A 17,167-nucleotide genomic window follows, 5' to 3' on the forward strand; every position below is an offset into this window, starting at 1 on the left:
GAGCTCCGCACGATAACCCACTCAGTCAGGAGCTCCGCACGATAACCCACTCAGTCAGGAGCTCCGCACGATAACCCACTCAGTCAGGAGCTCCGCACGATAACCCACACAGTCAGGAACTCCGCACGATAACCCACTCAGTCAGGAGCTCCGCACGATAACCCACTCAGTCAGGAGCTCCGCACGATAACCCACTCAGTCAGGAGCTCCGCACGATAACCCACTCAGTCAGGAGCTCCGCACGATAACCCACACAGTCAGGAGCTCCGCACGATAACCCACTCAGTCAGGAGCTCCGCACGATAACCCACGCAGTCAGGCGCTCCGCACGATAACCCACACAGTCAGGCGCTCTCCGCACGATAACCCACTCAGTCAGGCGCTCCGCACGATAACCCACACAGTCAGGCGCTCTCCGCACGATAACCCACTCAGTCAGGCGCTCCGCACGATAACCCACACAGTCAGGCGCTCCGCACGATAACCCACGCAGTCAGGCGCTCTCCGCACGATAACCCACACAGTCAGGAGCTCCGCACAATAACCCACACAGTCAGGAGCTCCGCACGATAACCCATGCAGTGCGGTCACGGCTTGCGTCTCGCGTTGTGTGCCCTCCCCCATCCCGCAGGCCCCGCGGTGCCCTCCAAGACGCGTGTGCTGCACCACCTCTCCACGCTGGTGCTGCGCCAGGGCGAGCTGCACACGCTCACGGTCACGCCGCACGACGAGTTCGGCAACCGCACGGCGGTGGGGCTCCAAGAGGAGGACGCGTACAGCCTCTCCCTCACAGCGGTGGGGCGCACGCACACACTCGCACGCACACACATGCACACGCACACACTCGCAAGCACACACATGCACACGCACACACGCACGCACACACTCGCACGCACACACATGCACACGCACACACTCGCACGCACACACTCGCACACGCACACACATGCACACACTCGCACGCACACACATGCACACACATGCACACACTCGCACGCACACACTCGCACACGCACGCACGCGCACGCACGCGCACACGCACGCGCACACGCACGTGCACACACTCGCACACACACGCACACACACGCGCGTATGGACGCACACATGCACACACAAAGACAAAGCCCCCCCCCCCCCGGATAGCCTTGAACAGACGTATGGGGCAAGTGTTGTGAGATAGTAGCGCCTATGAAGGTGCTACTCTCGGCACATGAGGGGGGGGTGGGTGGCCAGTACCACCCCGGTCGCCTTTGCCTCCCCAGTGCTGCTGATGTTTTTACACACCAAACCAGCTATTCATTTGAAACTTAGTTGACCTAGGGGAGGCCCAGGACTTGTTTAAACAATCATCATTGGTGTTGGCCTTGAGCGGGAGACGCACTCGGGTCGCCGGAGCTCGTAGCACGGTGAACTTCCCGCTACACTACCGCTTCTACATACACACAGACATACCTAGACACACATGTACAGGTCTGGGTACACGTACACACACATGTACCTACATGTGTACACAACAAAGATCCCCCGTATAACCTGAGTACATGAGGGGCTGGATTGGCCGGCACCACACACGACCGCCCTTTTTCTCTCCATTAGCGATATTTTTACACACCGCACCAGGTACTCATTTGAGGCTGAGTCGACCTAGGGGAGGCCCAGGACCGGTTCAAATAATCGACACTTGTGTTGGCCATGAGCCGGAATCGAACTCAGGTCGCTGGGTTCATAGCGCAGCGCGCTAACCGCTGCACTGCCGCTCCCGATGAGCACACACGCACATGAAAACACGCGCGTGTGTGTGTACGTCGCGAGCATCTGCCAGTACATTGCGTGTATTTTGCCCACGCTTGTTTCGTGTTGTTGCGCGTAACACACGCGTCTCCGCCTGCGTGTTGTCTCTGTGTGTGTGTGTGTGCCCGTGTAGTGTGTGTTTGTGTGTGCTTATGTGTGCGGCCTTGACAGTCTGTAAACGTCTATACGGTGGGGGATCTTTGTGTGTGTGGCACAGCTGGGGGCGGGAGAGAACGAGGTGTACCCGGGCGGTGTGTGCTACTCGTATGAGTTGCACGCGTCACCTGCACTCTGCCAGCTGTCGCTGCGTGTTGAGGTGCAGCACGTGGGCTGCTTCCGCGCCCGCATCGCCCACCGCGGGGGCCAGCCGCTTGCCAACGGGGACTTCGACATCATCGTCCTCACCGGTGACGCCCGACCCCAGGCCTGGGCCTGACCCTCAGCCCAACCCCGAGCCCCACCCCGAGCCGACTATGAGCCTCATCCCGAACCCGACCACCAGCCTGACCCCGGGCTTCCAGCGGTTTCTGATGAGGAGCAACACGTAAAACTCACCATAGCCCTAACCCTGAACCATAAACCAACTCCTAGCCCTAACCCTGACCCATAAACCAACTCCTAGCCCTAACCCTGACCCATAAACCCAATTCCTATTAATAACCCTGACACTAAAGCCTAACCCTGACCCTGGTCTGTAGCCATAACCATGCTCGGTTACACTTTATTTTCCGTTGTCCTGCTCACGTGGCCACAGATGAGGAGGTGGCGCAGGTGGACAAGAGCGTGCAGCGCACGGGCCTGTCTGTGTACCACGAGGCCTTCCTGCAGCAGGTGCCGAGCTACGCACACGTCCACTGGGCCCTCCCAGACTGCGGGCCCCCCACGGGGCCCCCCGAGTCACCCCCCGCCACGCCGGGACCCTCGGCTGCCGCCACGTGGCCTCCCTCGTTGCCCACCTCCCCCACCGTGCTGGCCGACAAGATGAGGAAAGCCAAGAAGGTCTACTGCTACATCTCGCCCAAGGTGCGCGCGGGGTGGGAAAGGCAGAGGCTTGGAGCCGGTGCTGCCGTGATACGGTGATACTTGCAGTCAATGGTCGCGTGGATTTTTCTCCCGAGTCCTCCGGTTTTTCCCCCCACATTTAAAATGAACACGCGGTTGGAGTATTTGGCTGCTGTACATTTCCACGTGATAAACCACTTCGTTGAGCTATCATTTGTGATAGCCAGGTCGCTTCTGAAATAGAGCTGCATAGCTCAGTTGGGCCTTACCTGTTGAAGTAAAACATAGTTTAGTTTACTTTTACAATATCGGATCCACCGTGATCGTATTGGCCACGTTCCAAAGTTCCGCTGTGCTGTGATTATCGTTGCATCATTTTACTTTTGGGAGTTTTATGAAAACCCACGTCCTTGTGTCTTCAGCAACTCACCATCAAAGAGTACTACCTGCGGATCATTCCCTGGAGGCTGCTCACCTTCCGGGTGTGCCCGGGCACCAAGGTGAGCGAGTGCCTCCCGTGTGCCTGCATAGCGCCCAGACCAAGTGTGGCCCCACGGCTGCCAGGCAGAACCCTCTGCTCTACTTTCATTGCCATTCAGTGGACATTCAGCGAAGAGAGTTTGAGCACGTAAATAAATTAATATCAAGCAATCTCAGAACCCGCGCACGTGCATAATGATTGATGAAAGTAATGAATGTTTTAGTTGAAATCTTCATTAATGTTTGCAAACCCTCAGACGGTACACGGGAATAGTACGATTAAAACCTCAACCGAAGACGGGGTAAGTCAGAAAGGCACGGCAGCTGAGACGGCGTACCCAAACGAAACCGGTCAGTCCGAACAAGACAAAGCCAACGGAACAAAACGTCATAGACGGAACAAGGGATGCGATGCAAATGAGACCATACGAAGTAGACACGAAATAATCAGTCCTTGAATCGGATCGTGGCTTCAAGTCGTGACATGTGTATAATACGTATGTTGAACTTCCTTCGCACTGTACGTAGCCAATCGTGCTAGTCGGAGGCGACAGTGTAACGAAGGGGGAATTGGGGGATTAAATAATTACACACATCCAGTTATTCACATCGCGGCCACCCGTTAATTCTGCAAATGAATATATTGGTGGAATTACCGGTGCGCCGTATAAAAAAAAAGCAAATTTTTCGCCATAATTATTTACTTTCCTGCGATTCGCAACCGGAACCCGGTCAAATAAATATTGCGGGGTGTGCCGAAATCAGTTGTCGTGATGTGAAAGCAGTTGGAAGACGAATGTCCGTAAAAAAATCGTGATTTTAGACCTTCTTTATGGGGGACCCTGGTGTGTTACGCTGCACTGGTGTACCGCAAAATACGTCCAAATGTTCTCTTTTGCTCCACGGCCCCCGCCCCGCCCCGCCCCCCCGCCAGTTCCACTACTATGGCCGTGACGCCGCCACGGGTCTGCCGACGCTGGTGATCGACGACGGCACCCAGCCGCCCGCCGAGTTGGTGCTGCGCGACCGCAACGTCCTCGCCGCCACCTTCACGCGCTTCCTGCTGCGCAGCATCGGTGATGACGCGTGCACGCACGCACGCCCACGCACGCGCTTAATAGACTTGCGCACCTGCTAACTTAAAAAAAAACAACCTATTAACTATTATTATTTTACCAGGTAAGGCCCAATGAGCCTATTAGCTTCTTTTTCAGAAGCGACCTGGCCACAAATGATAGCTCAGCGAAGTGGCTCATCATTTTGAAATTTATAGCGGCCAAATACTCTAAAGCTTGATGTTGATTCCAAATGTGGAGGGGAAAAACTGGAGGAACCGGAGAAAAATCCACGTGACCACGGGGAGGGAGACACTGCAAACTCCAAATATACAGGCGTAAGGGTTGGGATCCAACTCACGACCTCCTGTATACCAGATGAGGTAGCTAACATCTCACCACCGTGGCACCTGTATGTACGCTCGCGGAAATTCGTACACGACGATAATGGCCACCATTGACCACGAGGTTGCAGTGATGTCGCCACAGCACAAACACCAGGCTAGGTGCACCTTGAGGGCCACGTGAAGTGTCAAAAGCCCCTGACAGGAGGTTACGGGACAGACCCAGGAATTGTGGGTTGACTGACTGAGATCATTCGGGATAACTTGCAGATGCACCACCTGTGCTTATATACACACTCAGATGCAGTCGCTCCTGTAAACACAAGACTCATAAAATCACTCAGACTGACAAAGACAAAGCGCCACTGTATAGCCTTTACAATATGTTGGGGCAAGTGCTCTTAGCGGGCACCCATGAAGGCCAGTACCGCAGATAGTGGGGTGGTGTATTGTGGTGTGCACCATGCCCAGCCACCTTTGGCTCCCCAGTGCTGAAAGGTCTCCACTGCACTACCGCTCCGCACGCTCACATTCTCCTCTCAGACACAAAGACAAAGATCCTCCGTATAGCCTTAAAAGACGTTTGGGGCAAGAGCTGTTAGCGAGCACCTATGATGGCCGGTACGACACACAAGAGAGTGGGTGACCAGCACCATGCCCGGCCGCCTTTATCTCCCCAGTGGTGATGTTTTTACACACCACATCAGGTACTCATTTGAAGCTATTCATCACTGATGTCCCATAAAGGGGGATTGAACTGGGGTCAAAGCACAGTGAGCTCACTCGGACACGCACACTCACGCACCACACTCTCATTGGATCACTCACGCACACTCGCACTGTGGCCGTGCGAGTGACTGCGTATGTGACCACGCACCGGTTTCTGTGTGTGTGGCTGTGTATTGGGTTCAGGCGGCTCGGAGACGTGCCAGGACAAGATGGTCTTCTTCCAGCGGGAGCTGCGGAAACTACACGCAAAGAAGCCTCGCAACAAAATCTCGCTGCGAGTCTCGCGGCAATGCCTGCTGGACAGCGTGCGTCACCCATGCCGTGCACTGGCGAGAGACGCCTCTGCGTTGGGTCCTTCACAACATCGCGCGCAGTCACCTCTCAAATTGTCCAGCGTGACTGAGGCCACGTGGCCTGTAATCCAGCACTGTGGAGGCAGCGAGGGTTGGTGGATTGCACAAATGTTGGGCGTCAGGGTGCCATACTCTGGCTTGCCAGTAAAGTAAATGTGGACTCCATACTTTCTATCTGAATGGGATAGAGCGTTGCTGCCTCGCACGTGTGAGTTTTCTCTAGGTGCTCCTCTTTCTTCCCACACGTGAACAGTCATGAATTGGCCGATAACACCTTCATATATAGAGGACCGCAGAGCTTGGCGCTGGCTCACCGCCTGGCTGCTACTGCCTTTCTCGTGCCTCTGCGTTGTCCTCTCCCTTCCATAGTGATCGAATATTGTGTGGTATGTTACAAGGTGGAATTGTTATCAAACAAAAACACTGATAATGCTAAATATATGTATACCTGTCAACCCCTTATCAGTGCCTACCTTATTACAGACTCTATTGGTCCTCCTGTGCCCTTATAAATCTCAACGTTCATCCTACAAAGTCCCATCACAAGGGAGAAACACAAATAGACTATACAGTAAAACTTTGGATTGCGAGTATAATTCGTTCCGGAAACGTGTTTGTAATCCAAAGCACTCGTATATCAAAGCACTCGTACATCAGTTGTGATCACGTGACGCTCGGCAGACAAAGCGTATATGTACTGCTCGTATTGCAAGACCTCGCTCGTTTATCAAATTAATATTTATTGAAACATTTTGCTGCTCTTGCAAAACACTCGCAGACCAAGTTACTCGCAATCCAAGGTTTTACTCTATATATATTTTGCTTATATTGAAACGACTGTACGCCGTATGAGTTGACAGGTGTGTGTACATGTAAAGTAGGCGATGTCAATCTTATTTCTTACCCACGTAGAATAGGGTTGACAACGGAGAAAGAGGGAAGTCATTATTATGGGTACACACAGCGATGCGGAAAACACGTTACGTGCAGTAAATCGTTTCACACACACAGGGAAAATTCAACAAATTCAGGTTTTTCCTAAATTGTTAAAATCACGCGTTTAAGTTCAGTGATGCGGGCACTAAGACGCGTAACCATGATGAGTGAGGAGCAGCGAATGATAGAACCTGCGCACGTGCAAAGAGATTTCATTTATTCTTTTACAAGCATGATCAGACCCCAACCCCGAAGATCCAGTAACAGATAAAACTTAAACTATTAAAGGTTTTATTTTACCAGGTAAGGCCCTTTTCAGAAGCGACCTGGCCACAAATGATTGCTCAACGAAGTGGTTCATTGTGGAAATTTATTGCAGCCAAATACTCTAAACGCGTGTTTAAAAATGTGGAGGGAAAAAGCAGAAGCAATCTGTCATGTCTTAGCGAACAAAATCTTGACGCACGTGTATCCCGCGACCGTGTCTCATCAGCAAGATGCACACGTGCTCCCGCTAAAAGACAAATTCTGCAACAGTGGTCACACGTGTACAGCCTGTTCTCCTTTTGTGCGGTCGTAGTTGCGTTCCTGAAAAACATCACGCTATGGGAAAATCACATAATACATAGGGTAAAGCACAGTCCGCGATAAAACGTGTGATGCATACGCAGGCCGAACAAAGACTTGAGACACGTGGGTAGCATCCAGAAGCATCCAGCAGCATCCCGCTTTGTGTGACGCTACGCCGAGGCAGCCGTACGACCGCTTAGTCCTACTCGCGCAACGTAATTATGTTCAATCAATCGCGTTATATCGAATTAGCATCTGCGTTATAAAAAAAATGTGTTCCTTCGTACATTAATCGCGTTATATCCAATTCGCGTTATGAAAACAACACGGGGAGTTCTAGGACAACAGACTGTACACGTATAACTATGTGAATGCATGCACATACGATACCATACCTTAAATACAAACACCTGCTCGTGTACACACACACACGATGCCCCCACATAGCCTTTAACAGACTGCTTGGGCAAGTGCTGTTAGCGAGGACTTTTTAAGGCAGGCAAGGGGCACGAGGAGGTGGGTGGCCAGAACCATGGCCGCCAACTTTGTCTCGCCAATGATAATATTTGCAGACAAGTTACTCATTTTAAGGCTGCGTTAACCTTGTGGTGCCTTGGACAGGTTCAAATGCAATTACCACTGTTAGCTGTGGGTGGGCATCGAACTTAGGTCACCAGGATCATAGCACAGTGTGGAATACTACACCACTGTTGCTCACAGCAATAGATAAAAAGACAAATATCCCCCATATAGCCTTTACCACGCTGTTGGGGTAAGTGCTGTTAGTGAACAGCTATGAAGGCCAACAGAGCACACAAGAGGGTGGGGTGGTCAACACCACGACCTTTGTCTCCCCAGCGCTAAAGTTTTCACATCGCACCAGGCACTCATTTGAGGCAGAGTCGACCTAGAGGATGCCCAAAACCTTTTCGGGGAATCTTCACTAGTGTTGGCCATGAGCGGGAATCTTAACTCGGCTCGAAGGGTTCATGGTGCAGCGTGCTAATCGCTACGCAGCTGCCCCCCACAGCAACGGATGCACACTCTCTTACCCACACATGCTTCTCATCTGATCTCCTTGCTTCCCGTCCCCATGTCTAACCCTGCTCCTCCCGTAGTCTGTAAAAGCAGTACGCAACTTCTCCTCGAACGACTGGTTCAGAAGTTTCGAGGTCACCTTTGAGAACGAGGAGGGTGAGTGTTACCTGGTGTACATGTGGGTGGGCGATCGCGTGGGGTGTCACCTGGTGTACATGTGCCTGGGCAGTTGTTCGAGTGTGACCTCGTCTGCATGTGTGTGGGCGATCGCGTGAGCTTGACCCGACGTACACGTGCGTGGGCGATCGTGCGGGCGCGACCTGGGAGAACCAAAAAGAAGAGTGTGGATTTTCAAATGTTAACATCTGATGTCGTAGATGAATCCAGCACCATACCACCCCCTCCCTCGGGCACTCTGTCAGCCTTAACAGGGCGCTCGCCAACATCATCACTTGCCTCTACGATCCGTATCGACCTTCGTGGCTCTCGGGTGCATTTTCGGGGGGGGGCGCCACATTTTCTTAGGCCGCGATGATGTCCGACGTTTCGCTCCACGCGCTGCTTTTTTTTGGTCGTCTCTTGCGCAGCCCTGGACCGTGGCGGGCCACGCCGCGAGTGGTTCGAGCTCATGTGCAAGGCCCTCTTCGAGCCTGCGAACAAGCTGTTCACGCACTTCGTCGACGACAACCAGGCGCTGGTGAGGCCTGCTGGGGGTCTTGGGTTCGCAGAGTCCCGGCGAAAACCCGGGCCGGCTTCACCGAGTGGGCAAAGCGGCGAATGTCAAGTCTGGAAAACGCAAAGAGGCGGCAGAGGGTTTGAGGCAATGCTCACCGGCTGTACTGCCTCCACAATGCAAGACATACGGGAAGCCGAAGATGTGGGATCGTAGAAGTACATTACAACATGGAGTTTGCTGAACTGCCCTCTGTTACCCAGCACGCTGTTGTGCAGCAGCAGCAGCAGCCTATAATGAACCTTCTGTGCTTGGTGGCCACACACCCGAACACTGTTCAAGCGCACGCCTGCTTAGCTTACAAGGCCCGATGAGATAGGGCGCATCCTGGGTGATGCGGTTTTGGGCTTCACCGTAACAACAATGCCTTGTGAAGGGGTGCTTGTCGCACGGCCGTTAGCCGGACTTTTTAATCCTTAGAGCTCAAATGTTCTGACACCCGAGAACCCCATTTATCCACGAGCGGCTGATGCCCAGATTCATACCGGCTCGGTGTGAGCGACACCGAGCCGGTTTGACCCCCCGCCTTGCTTCAGCGGCCGTCTGGAACGCTCTTCCGATATTAGGAAGCCACTGGGAGCTATGCACTTTAAAATAATTGAGATTGACAAACTAATTTCTTGAGAACCGCTTTTTGTGTTTAATTTGTTGTCCTTCCCCTGCACCTTTCGATGAACACGGTTGGCTACGTACGGTGCGAAAGAAGTTCAACATACATCCAAACACTTCTCCCAACTTGCGCAGTCTGGTCCAGTGAGCAGAACCCTGTTGTCGGTGAAACTTTTTAGCATTCATTTTGGGTTTCCCCGGCAGGTGCATCCGAACCCACACAGGCCGCACCACATGCGCCTGCGTCTGTACGAGCTGGCGGGCCGCCTCGTCGGGAAGTGTCTCTTCGAGACGTCGCTGGGTGACACTTACAGGCAGCTGGTGCGAGCGCGGTTTACCCGCTCCTTCCTCGCGCAGCTCATCGGCCTCCGCATGCACTACCGGGTACGTGGGTGTGTGGGTGTGTGCGCATGTGTGTGGGGAGCGGCAGCGTCGTAATAAGTATGCTGTGCTACGAACCAGGCGAACTCGAGATCGATTCTCGTTCACGGCCAACACAAGAGACGATTACCTGAACCAGCCCTGGACCTCCCACCGGCCTTCATAAGTCCTCGCTAACAGCACTTGCCCCAACGGTCTATATGGGGGATCTTTGTCTTTGTGGCACAGGCTCTTGCTGTTGTCGCTTCTCTTGGCTGAGGCCCTCTCTACCCATCGCAACACGTGTTTGTGAGTCATTTCAATCGGCTGTAGATAACGGACAAGGATTAGATGTGATCGCATGAGCTGAGTGATGCCTCCTGACACGTGATTCTCCATCCAGATGTTCGTTTTCTTTATTTGTCAGTCTAAGTTTAATTCTTATTGTGTGCTTGTGTGTGTACCTGGTGCGGTGTGTAAACATCAACACTGGGGAGACAAAGGCGGCCGGGCGTGGTGTTGGCTACCCACCTCCTCGTGCCCCGTGTCAGCCTTCATAGGTGCTCGCTAACAGCACTTGCCCCAACAGTCTGTTACAGGCTATACGGAGGAGCATTGTCTTTGTGCTTATGTAGCGGTGGCATATTGGTTAGCATACTGCGCTAGGAACCCAGCGACCCAAGTTCATTTCCCGCTCATGGCCAATATCAGAGACGATTTCCTGAGGTCTCATTTAGCCTGAACTGAATACCGGTTGCTGTGTGTAAACTTTACCATCGGAGAGACAAAGGTGGCCGGGGATAGTGCTGGCTACCCACCCCCTCGTATGCCGTGCCGGCCTTCATACGGTGCTATTTAGCTAACAGAACTTGCCCTAAAAAGTCTGTTAAAGGCTATAATGGGGGATCTTTGTTGGTTGTGCATACGTGAGTGCAGTATTTCGAAACGGACGACCCCGAATTCTACAAGACGAAGGTGAGCTTCGTGCTCAACAACGACGTGTCGGAGATGGATCTCACCCTCTCGGAGGAGGTGTATGATGAGCAGGGCAAGTGTGTGCAGGTGTGAGCACGCGGGCACGGGCATGGGCACGTGCACATGGGCGTGTGGGGCTCGCACACACTCACTCCCCCCAACAGCGTACAGGGCGTGTTGGGGGGGGGGGAGCGCTGTTAGCAAGCGGCTATGGCCACATTGCACGCACACATACGCGCATGTACACGGTAAATAAGTATTAACGTTTTTTTTATCACGCACCCTGATGAGTCCGGTCCATGACGAATGCGCCACTCTTGTCACACATGCACAGGGACATTGAAGTGTTCAGATGAGGATTGTGTACGTGGGGCAGACTCATAGGCTTGAGAGCAGATGAGAGTGGGATTCCTCAACAATGCATTTGCACTGCGACTGCGTCTCAGGATGATGCGCAGAAACGGTGAGCAGATTACATTTATTGAGGCGTCGTATCCAGAGGAGAAAAAAAACAAGTCTTTAGCCGAACGAGGCTGGTCTGTCGCCAATTTACAATCAGTGACACCATATATCCTTACCAGTTTGCCTAATGTGGGCAGTCAATCTAGTAGGCAAACTAGGTGCGACACAGGCTCCGCCTTGTTCGTAGGCCGAGCAGTCCTGGCGTCAGCTGAGTGGGGTGGTCAAGGTCGGGGTCGATTGATTGTTGAGATCGCGCGGGGTGATGCCGACATCGCTGACAGAACGACCTTGCCCAATGTCGCACGGCTCTATTCTCTGGAATGTTACTCTCCTCTGTTAACGATTGAAACGCCACCGTACAGTCTGTTCTCCTATAACGCGGTAGTTGCGTTCCTGAAGAACATCACGGTATGGAAAAATTGCGTTATAAATAATTTAGGGTAAAGCACAGTCCGTGATAACACGAGAGATGCTGAGGCAGGCTGAACACATTAAGGCATGTGGGTAGCATCTAGAAGCATCCAGCATCATCCGCGCCTTGTGCGACGCTACGCCGAGGGAGCCATACAACCGCTTATTCTTACTCGCGTGACGTAAAATTTTGATTTAAAGCTTTCGTGACTGCAGTAATTCATATTCTTAGCTCTTTCGGTAAAGTCACGTTGAAGGGAAACAATAAAATAATATTGTTTTATATATATTTTATTGTTTCCCTTCAACGTGATTTTACCGAAAGAGCTAAGAATATCGCGTGACGTAGTTCCGTTCACTTGATCGCCTTATATCCAATTGGCATACGCTTAAAAAAAAACGTGTTCCCTAATACATTAAAACCTTGGACTGCGAGTAACTTGGTCTGCGAGCGTTTTGCAAGACGAGCACATTTTTAAAATAAATATTAATTTGATAAACGAGCGAGAGGGTCTTGCAATACGAGCAGTACGTATAGACGCTTTGTCTGCCGAGCGTCACGTGATCACAACTGACGTACGATATGCTTTGATATACGAGTGCTTTGGATTACAAACACGTCTCCGGAACGAATTATGCTCGCAGTCCAAGGTTTTACACTCTGCATTCATCGCGTCATATCCAATCTGCGTTCTTAAACCAACACGCATTATTGAACGGACTGTGCTTCAAAGTTTTGACTCAAGGGACCATAGCGAAGGGTGGAACCCCGCAAGCGCGCGTCTTTTGAGTTTTGCCGCGTGCTTCTCGGCCGACGGATTTTGCCCGGCACAGTTGGTGGACCTGGTGCCGGGAGGGTCGGGGATCGGCGTCACCAACGCCAACAAGCTGGCGTATCTCAACGTACTGGCGCAGTACCGGCTCGCCACGCAGGTCCGCACAGAGGTGGAGCACTTTCTCAAAGGTGGGGCTCCCTCTTCCTTCCCTTCGCTCGTTCTTTCGGCGCTGTCATCGTCGTGAGAGGCGCTCACGTGACGTACATCCACAATTCCAATGCGTTGTTGTTATGAGGAAATTTCACTCTCATCCGCTCTCAAGCCGCTACGTCTGCCCCATGTACACATCCTCATCAGTGTCTCATCATGTGTAATTAATACGCTGCTGGATAAAGGCCTCCCGCCGCCGGCGACATCCGTAATCACCTGCACACGAGCCGATTGCATCACTCCGTCTCCTCGGTTGACGTTTCCCCCCGGACGCGTCAAGCAATTGGCCCACATCAGGCCAGTGGCAGTGGATGGGTGGCACGCAGTGCTGTACGTGTGCATATAGCACGATGTACATTTATGACGTGACGAATGTATTTGTGTGTGTGTGTGTCCTCAAGGGTGCTGAAATTGTTTGAAGGTAGTTCTTTAACATCGTTTTCCAAACACCATTCTCTGGCATCCTGCGACATTGCTGCTCGCGATGAGTGTTCCGTGTGGAGATTTCTCCATGTCATCCTATGATGGGGATCACAGCACAATCTTACGATCATTTACAATTAAAAACAAAAGCCATTGCTGACTGGTGTAGCCTTAAGGTGTGTGACTGTGTTTTGCACTCTGCCCTGGAACACTCTCCTCCCCATCTCCCTTTTTTTCTGTGCTGTCAATCAAAGGACTGAATGAGATGGTTCCAGAAAACCTCTTGGCCATCTTTGATGAAAACGAACTGGAGGTGAGAAGACCGTGGGGTGGGTGTGGGGATGGCTGGGGGGGGGTTGGTGGTGGGGGGGGGGGTCACGTTGACGCGCCGGGCACGCATCTCCGCAACGAGGAAAACACCCGAGTGTCGCCCTCGCTTTGCCCGCTGTTCGCATTTTGAACTTCACTAGCATGCTTTGTTTTGCAATCTCTGTGCACGAACAAAACCTCTGTCGTGTGCAGGACACTGTGTGCCCGCCCGCATTATTTTCAGGACGCGCTGTGAAGCTATATTGTTCTGTATTGCGATCCCTCTCTACAACTTCAGAATCAGAATATGTATTTATTCTGGAGGAATCCGATGAGCCACAGAGCTCTTTTTCACAGATCTCCAGTCATGACAACAACAAACGATTCAACCGCCTCTCTCTCCCCCCCCCCCCCCGCCCGCCCCTGGGCCTCTCCCCAGATGCTCATGTGCGGCACGGAGGACATCAGCGTTGACGACTTCAAAGCCAACGCCGTGCTTGTCGGAGCCTCCTGGCATTTCCGCAAGAAGGTACTTACGTGGGGTTGTGGATTCCTCCAGTATCAATATTTATTTATACTGGAGGAATCCGATGAGCTATAAAGCTCTTTTTTTCCCCGGAGGTTCAGTTGGGGCACGGGTTCAGAACAAACAAACAGTACAACAACACGATAGGAGTGCAAAGTACAGGAAAGGCAAACAAATCGGCTAAAAACATACAAATAAAACTAAACCATCCTCATCCTACCAGACAAAGCCCACTTAGGTATTAACTTATTTTTCAGAAGTGACCTGGCCACAAATGATAGCGCAACAAAGTGATCTATCACGTGGTAATTTATAGCAGCAAACTCATAATTGCTTTTGGGCTATGTACCGAGTGGACCAAAGGAAGACCCCAAGACTGGTGTGGATAGTTACCGCTTACCCGTCGATGTTGGTCAAGGCCAAGGCTTAAACGCAGGTAACTTGGTTTGTATCGCGGCTGCTTTCACCGATGTGCGACGCAGAGACATGCAAACGCTCACGTGGGCCGATTTTCATGCACGTACATACATGTTGCTGTACATACATGTTGCGTGCTGGGCACAATGTGTGCTGTGCCGACCTCACTGCCAAGACCAAACATGGGATGCTGTTTTTTTTTGTCTTTGCCAGTGATGTAATAACATTAATCGATTGACAATCCTTCACAGGAGTGGGAGGTCACCTTCTGCCTTGTATCTCATCCAGTCTTGAAACTCGGCGAGGTTTTTGCGGATAAATATTGGGCAGCTCGTTTTTTTTATTAACTTTTTTATTCATTGAATCCCTGTGGATGATGAGCCAAGTTTGAACGCAGCTGGGTTTCTGGCATTTCCATTTGTTTAGCAAAGCCCATGAGGGAGAGTGGCCTGGCACACTCGGTTTTGTGGGTTTGATCCAGAGTGTGATCGTAACCATAACATCTTTCTTCAGCTTCGTTTTGTCTACGTGACAGTGTGAAGAAAGACTAAAGTTGTTTGCGTGTGAACGTAACCGACAGGTTGCCTGTCCAGAGACAACTCGCGTACATGAAAGGATGCATCACAGTCATGAATCCTTCTTGCTGTACAGCCATCTGCTGGCCACCTCCTAATCCAGTAGGCTGGGAGTTTTATGCTGGCAATGGCTGCATCTCGTCATGATCCACTAACCCCACCTCCCAAGTTTCCGTATAACTGCCATGGCCCTAAAAATAATCTCCCCAGTGACCATATTTATTTTTTAAATACTCTAAATCTGCTCTCAATATGTGTGGATCTATTAGAGGCCTTCATTTTTTCAACTCATCCCATCAATTTTATGTTTGCAAACATCTGCAAAACGCTCAAATAAGCCTCGTAGAGCCGCGGGGAGCCTCACGCAATCGCTGGATAGCAATGAATAAATATCACGTGATCTTTCCGCTCGTTTCACTCGTAACAATTCTCAGGGACATCTGAATCTGATGACATAGTTTGGTGGATAGACCTCACATCTGCATCTCTTGCCTAAGGCCCTCTCTGCCCATCGCAACATGTGTTTGTAATTTCCATCGGGATAAAAGACAACGCTTAGATGTGGTCACGTGAGCTCAGTGATACACATGAAGTCAAACCGTTCTGTGTCGATCTTTTTATCCATCTGCCTTCGTCATTTTTGTCCAACTGCTGTTTATTTGGCTTGCTCGAGTATCATTCTCGTGTGCTTATGCGTACGTGTGTGCGTACATGTGTGCACTCGTGTGTGCACTCGTGTGTGCAATGGGGCAGCGTGGAGAGAGTGGAGAGTTTCCCATACCTGGGCAGTGTGCTTATGACCGGCTCCAGTTTAACAGCAGAGGTCTCACTCCGAATCAGTCGAGCGGCATTATCTCTTCATCGGTTGCATAACACTGTGTGGAAGCTACCTGGTCTGTCGCTCCGCACTGAGCTTCAGGTCTTCTCGGCCACGGTCATGTGGTGCTGGGAGATGACGTTCTGCCTGCGAGGATGGGCTTTGTTTGCTCATGCTCATGATTCAGTCACTGGTGACCAAGCTAACTCGAGACTATTGTCCCACTGGTTTAACGTGGCTGGAACCCGGATTCCAACTCAGTTGTGTCAGATTGGTGCTCTGGTCGCCATTATGTGGGGGCGGTGACGCGGACCAGCGGTAGCGCGTTCGCTTGTTGCAGAGGTTCGTGGTTTGACTCCTTTGGCCGCCCCGGTTAATACTGCGGCGTGTGTACCAACCGTAACAATATTACGCATCGTCCGCTTCACTCACAGCGGATGTGGTGCTGGCCGCCCCACCCCCTCGCGTGCCACCGTCATGCCGGGATTCAAAAGTTCTCGTCAACTGCACTTGCCCCAACAGTCTGTTAAGGCCCTTCCGGGGGGATCTTTGTCTTGGGTTTGGATTGGCAACCGTCAGCGGTAAAATCACGCTTGCGCAGTCAGCCACACGCTGCCAGCCTGCTCATGGACAATTTCCAACTGTACCGGTCTGCCGAGGCAACAACGGGTGACCTTTGTTGTTGCTCCGGTGCCGCCGCTGGTTCCAGGTGATTTTGTGGTTCTGGGCCGTGGTGTCGAGCTTCACGCAGGAGGAGCTTGCTCGCCTGCTGCAGTTCTCCACGGGGTCGTCCTTGCTGCCCACGGGGGGGTTCGCTGCCCTCTCGCCGCCCTTCCAGATCGTGAGCTCGCCCAAGCACGGAACGCTGCCCACCGCCCACACCTGGTGAGCAAGCCGCTGCCTGTGTGCATGTGCGCGCGAGTGTACACTTGCTTGCATTTAGATTATTTGGTTCCTATAAATTTCCACCTGATAAGTCACCTCGTTGAGCCTATCATTTGTGTCCAGGTCGATTCTGAAGAATAAGCTAATAGCTCAGTGGGCTTTACCTGGTAAAATAAATTTTTTGTTTCATTTGTATTTATTTTCTTACCTTTCCCATCCTTTGCACTCCTTTCGTGTTTTTGTACTGTCTGTTGCAACGTTCTCACCCGCCCCTACTGGACATGTGAAAAAGAGCTTCATAGCTCATCGGATTCCTCCAGTATGAATACATATCCTGATTCTGTATACGTTTGTGAGCGTACATAGTGGGGAGCGGTGGCG

General features: G+C 51.8%; 1 protein-coding gene across 5 annotated transcripts in view; it reads left to right on the top strand.

The window, feature by feature from the left end:
• Nucleotides 1-17,167, top strand: part of AREL1 (apoptosis resistant E3 ubiquitin protein ligase 1) — a 42,708-nt gene that overhangs the window by 16,807 nt on the left and 8,734 nt on the right. For all 5 annotated transcript variants that reach the window (XM_032965172.2, XM_032965173.2, XM_076071543.1 and 2 more), the window contains 14 exons: nucleotides 632-795; nucleotides 2,009-2,198; nucleotides 2,546-2,814; nucleotides 3,216-3,293; nucleotides 4,208-4,349; nucleotides 5,585-5,706; nucleotides 8,379-8,454; nucleotides 8,886-8,995; nucleotides 9,845-10,024; nucleotides 10,937-11,062; nucleotides 12,683-12,812; nucleotides 13,512-13,570; nucleotides 14,006-14,095; nucleotides 16,611-16,786. In XM_032965172.2, coding sequence (XP_032821063.2) covers nucleotides 632-795; nucleotides 2,009-2,198; nucleotides 2,546-2,814; nucleotides 3,216-3,293; nucleotides 4,208-4,349; nucleotides 5,585-5,706; nucleotides 8,379-8,454; nucleotides 8,886-8,995; nucleotides 9,845-10,024; nucleotides 10,937-11,062; nucleotides 12,683-12,812; nucleotides 13,512-13,570; nucleotides 14,006-14,095; nucleotides 16,611-16,786 — 1,912 coding nt within the window. The remainder of the gene's footprint in view (nucleotides 1-631; nucleotides 796-2,008; nucleotides 2,199-2,545; nucleotides 2,815-3,215; nucleotides 3,294-4,207; nucleotides 4,350-5,584; nucleotides 5,707-8,378; nucleotides 8,455-8,885; nucleotides 8,996-9,844; nucleotides 10,025-10,936; nucleotides 11,063-12,682; nucleotides 12,813-13,511; nucleotides 13,571-14,005; nucleotides 14,096-16,610; nucleotides 16,787-17,167) is intronic.

This window comes from Petromyzon marinus, chromosome 33 (assembly GCF_048934315.1).
Source record: "Petromyzon marinus isolate PM22_M1 ecotype Great Lakes invasive population chromosome 33, UKy_Petmar_22M1.pri1.0, whole genome shotgun sequence".
In the NCBI taxonomy this organism is placed as follows: domain Eukaryota; kingdom Metazoa; phylum Chordata; class Hyperoartia; order Petromyzontiformes; family Petromyzontidae; genus Petromyzon; species Petromyzon marinus.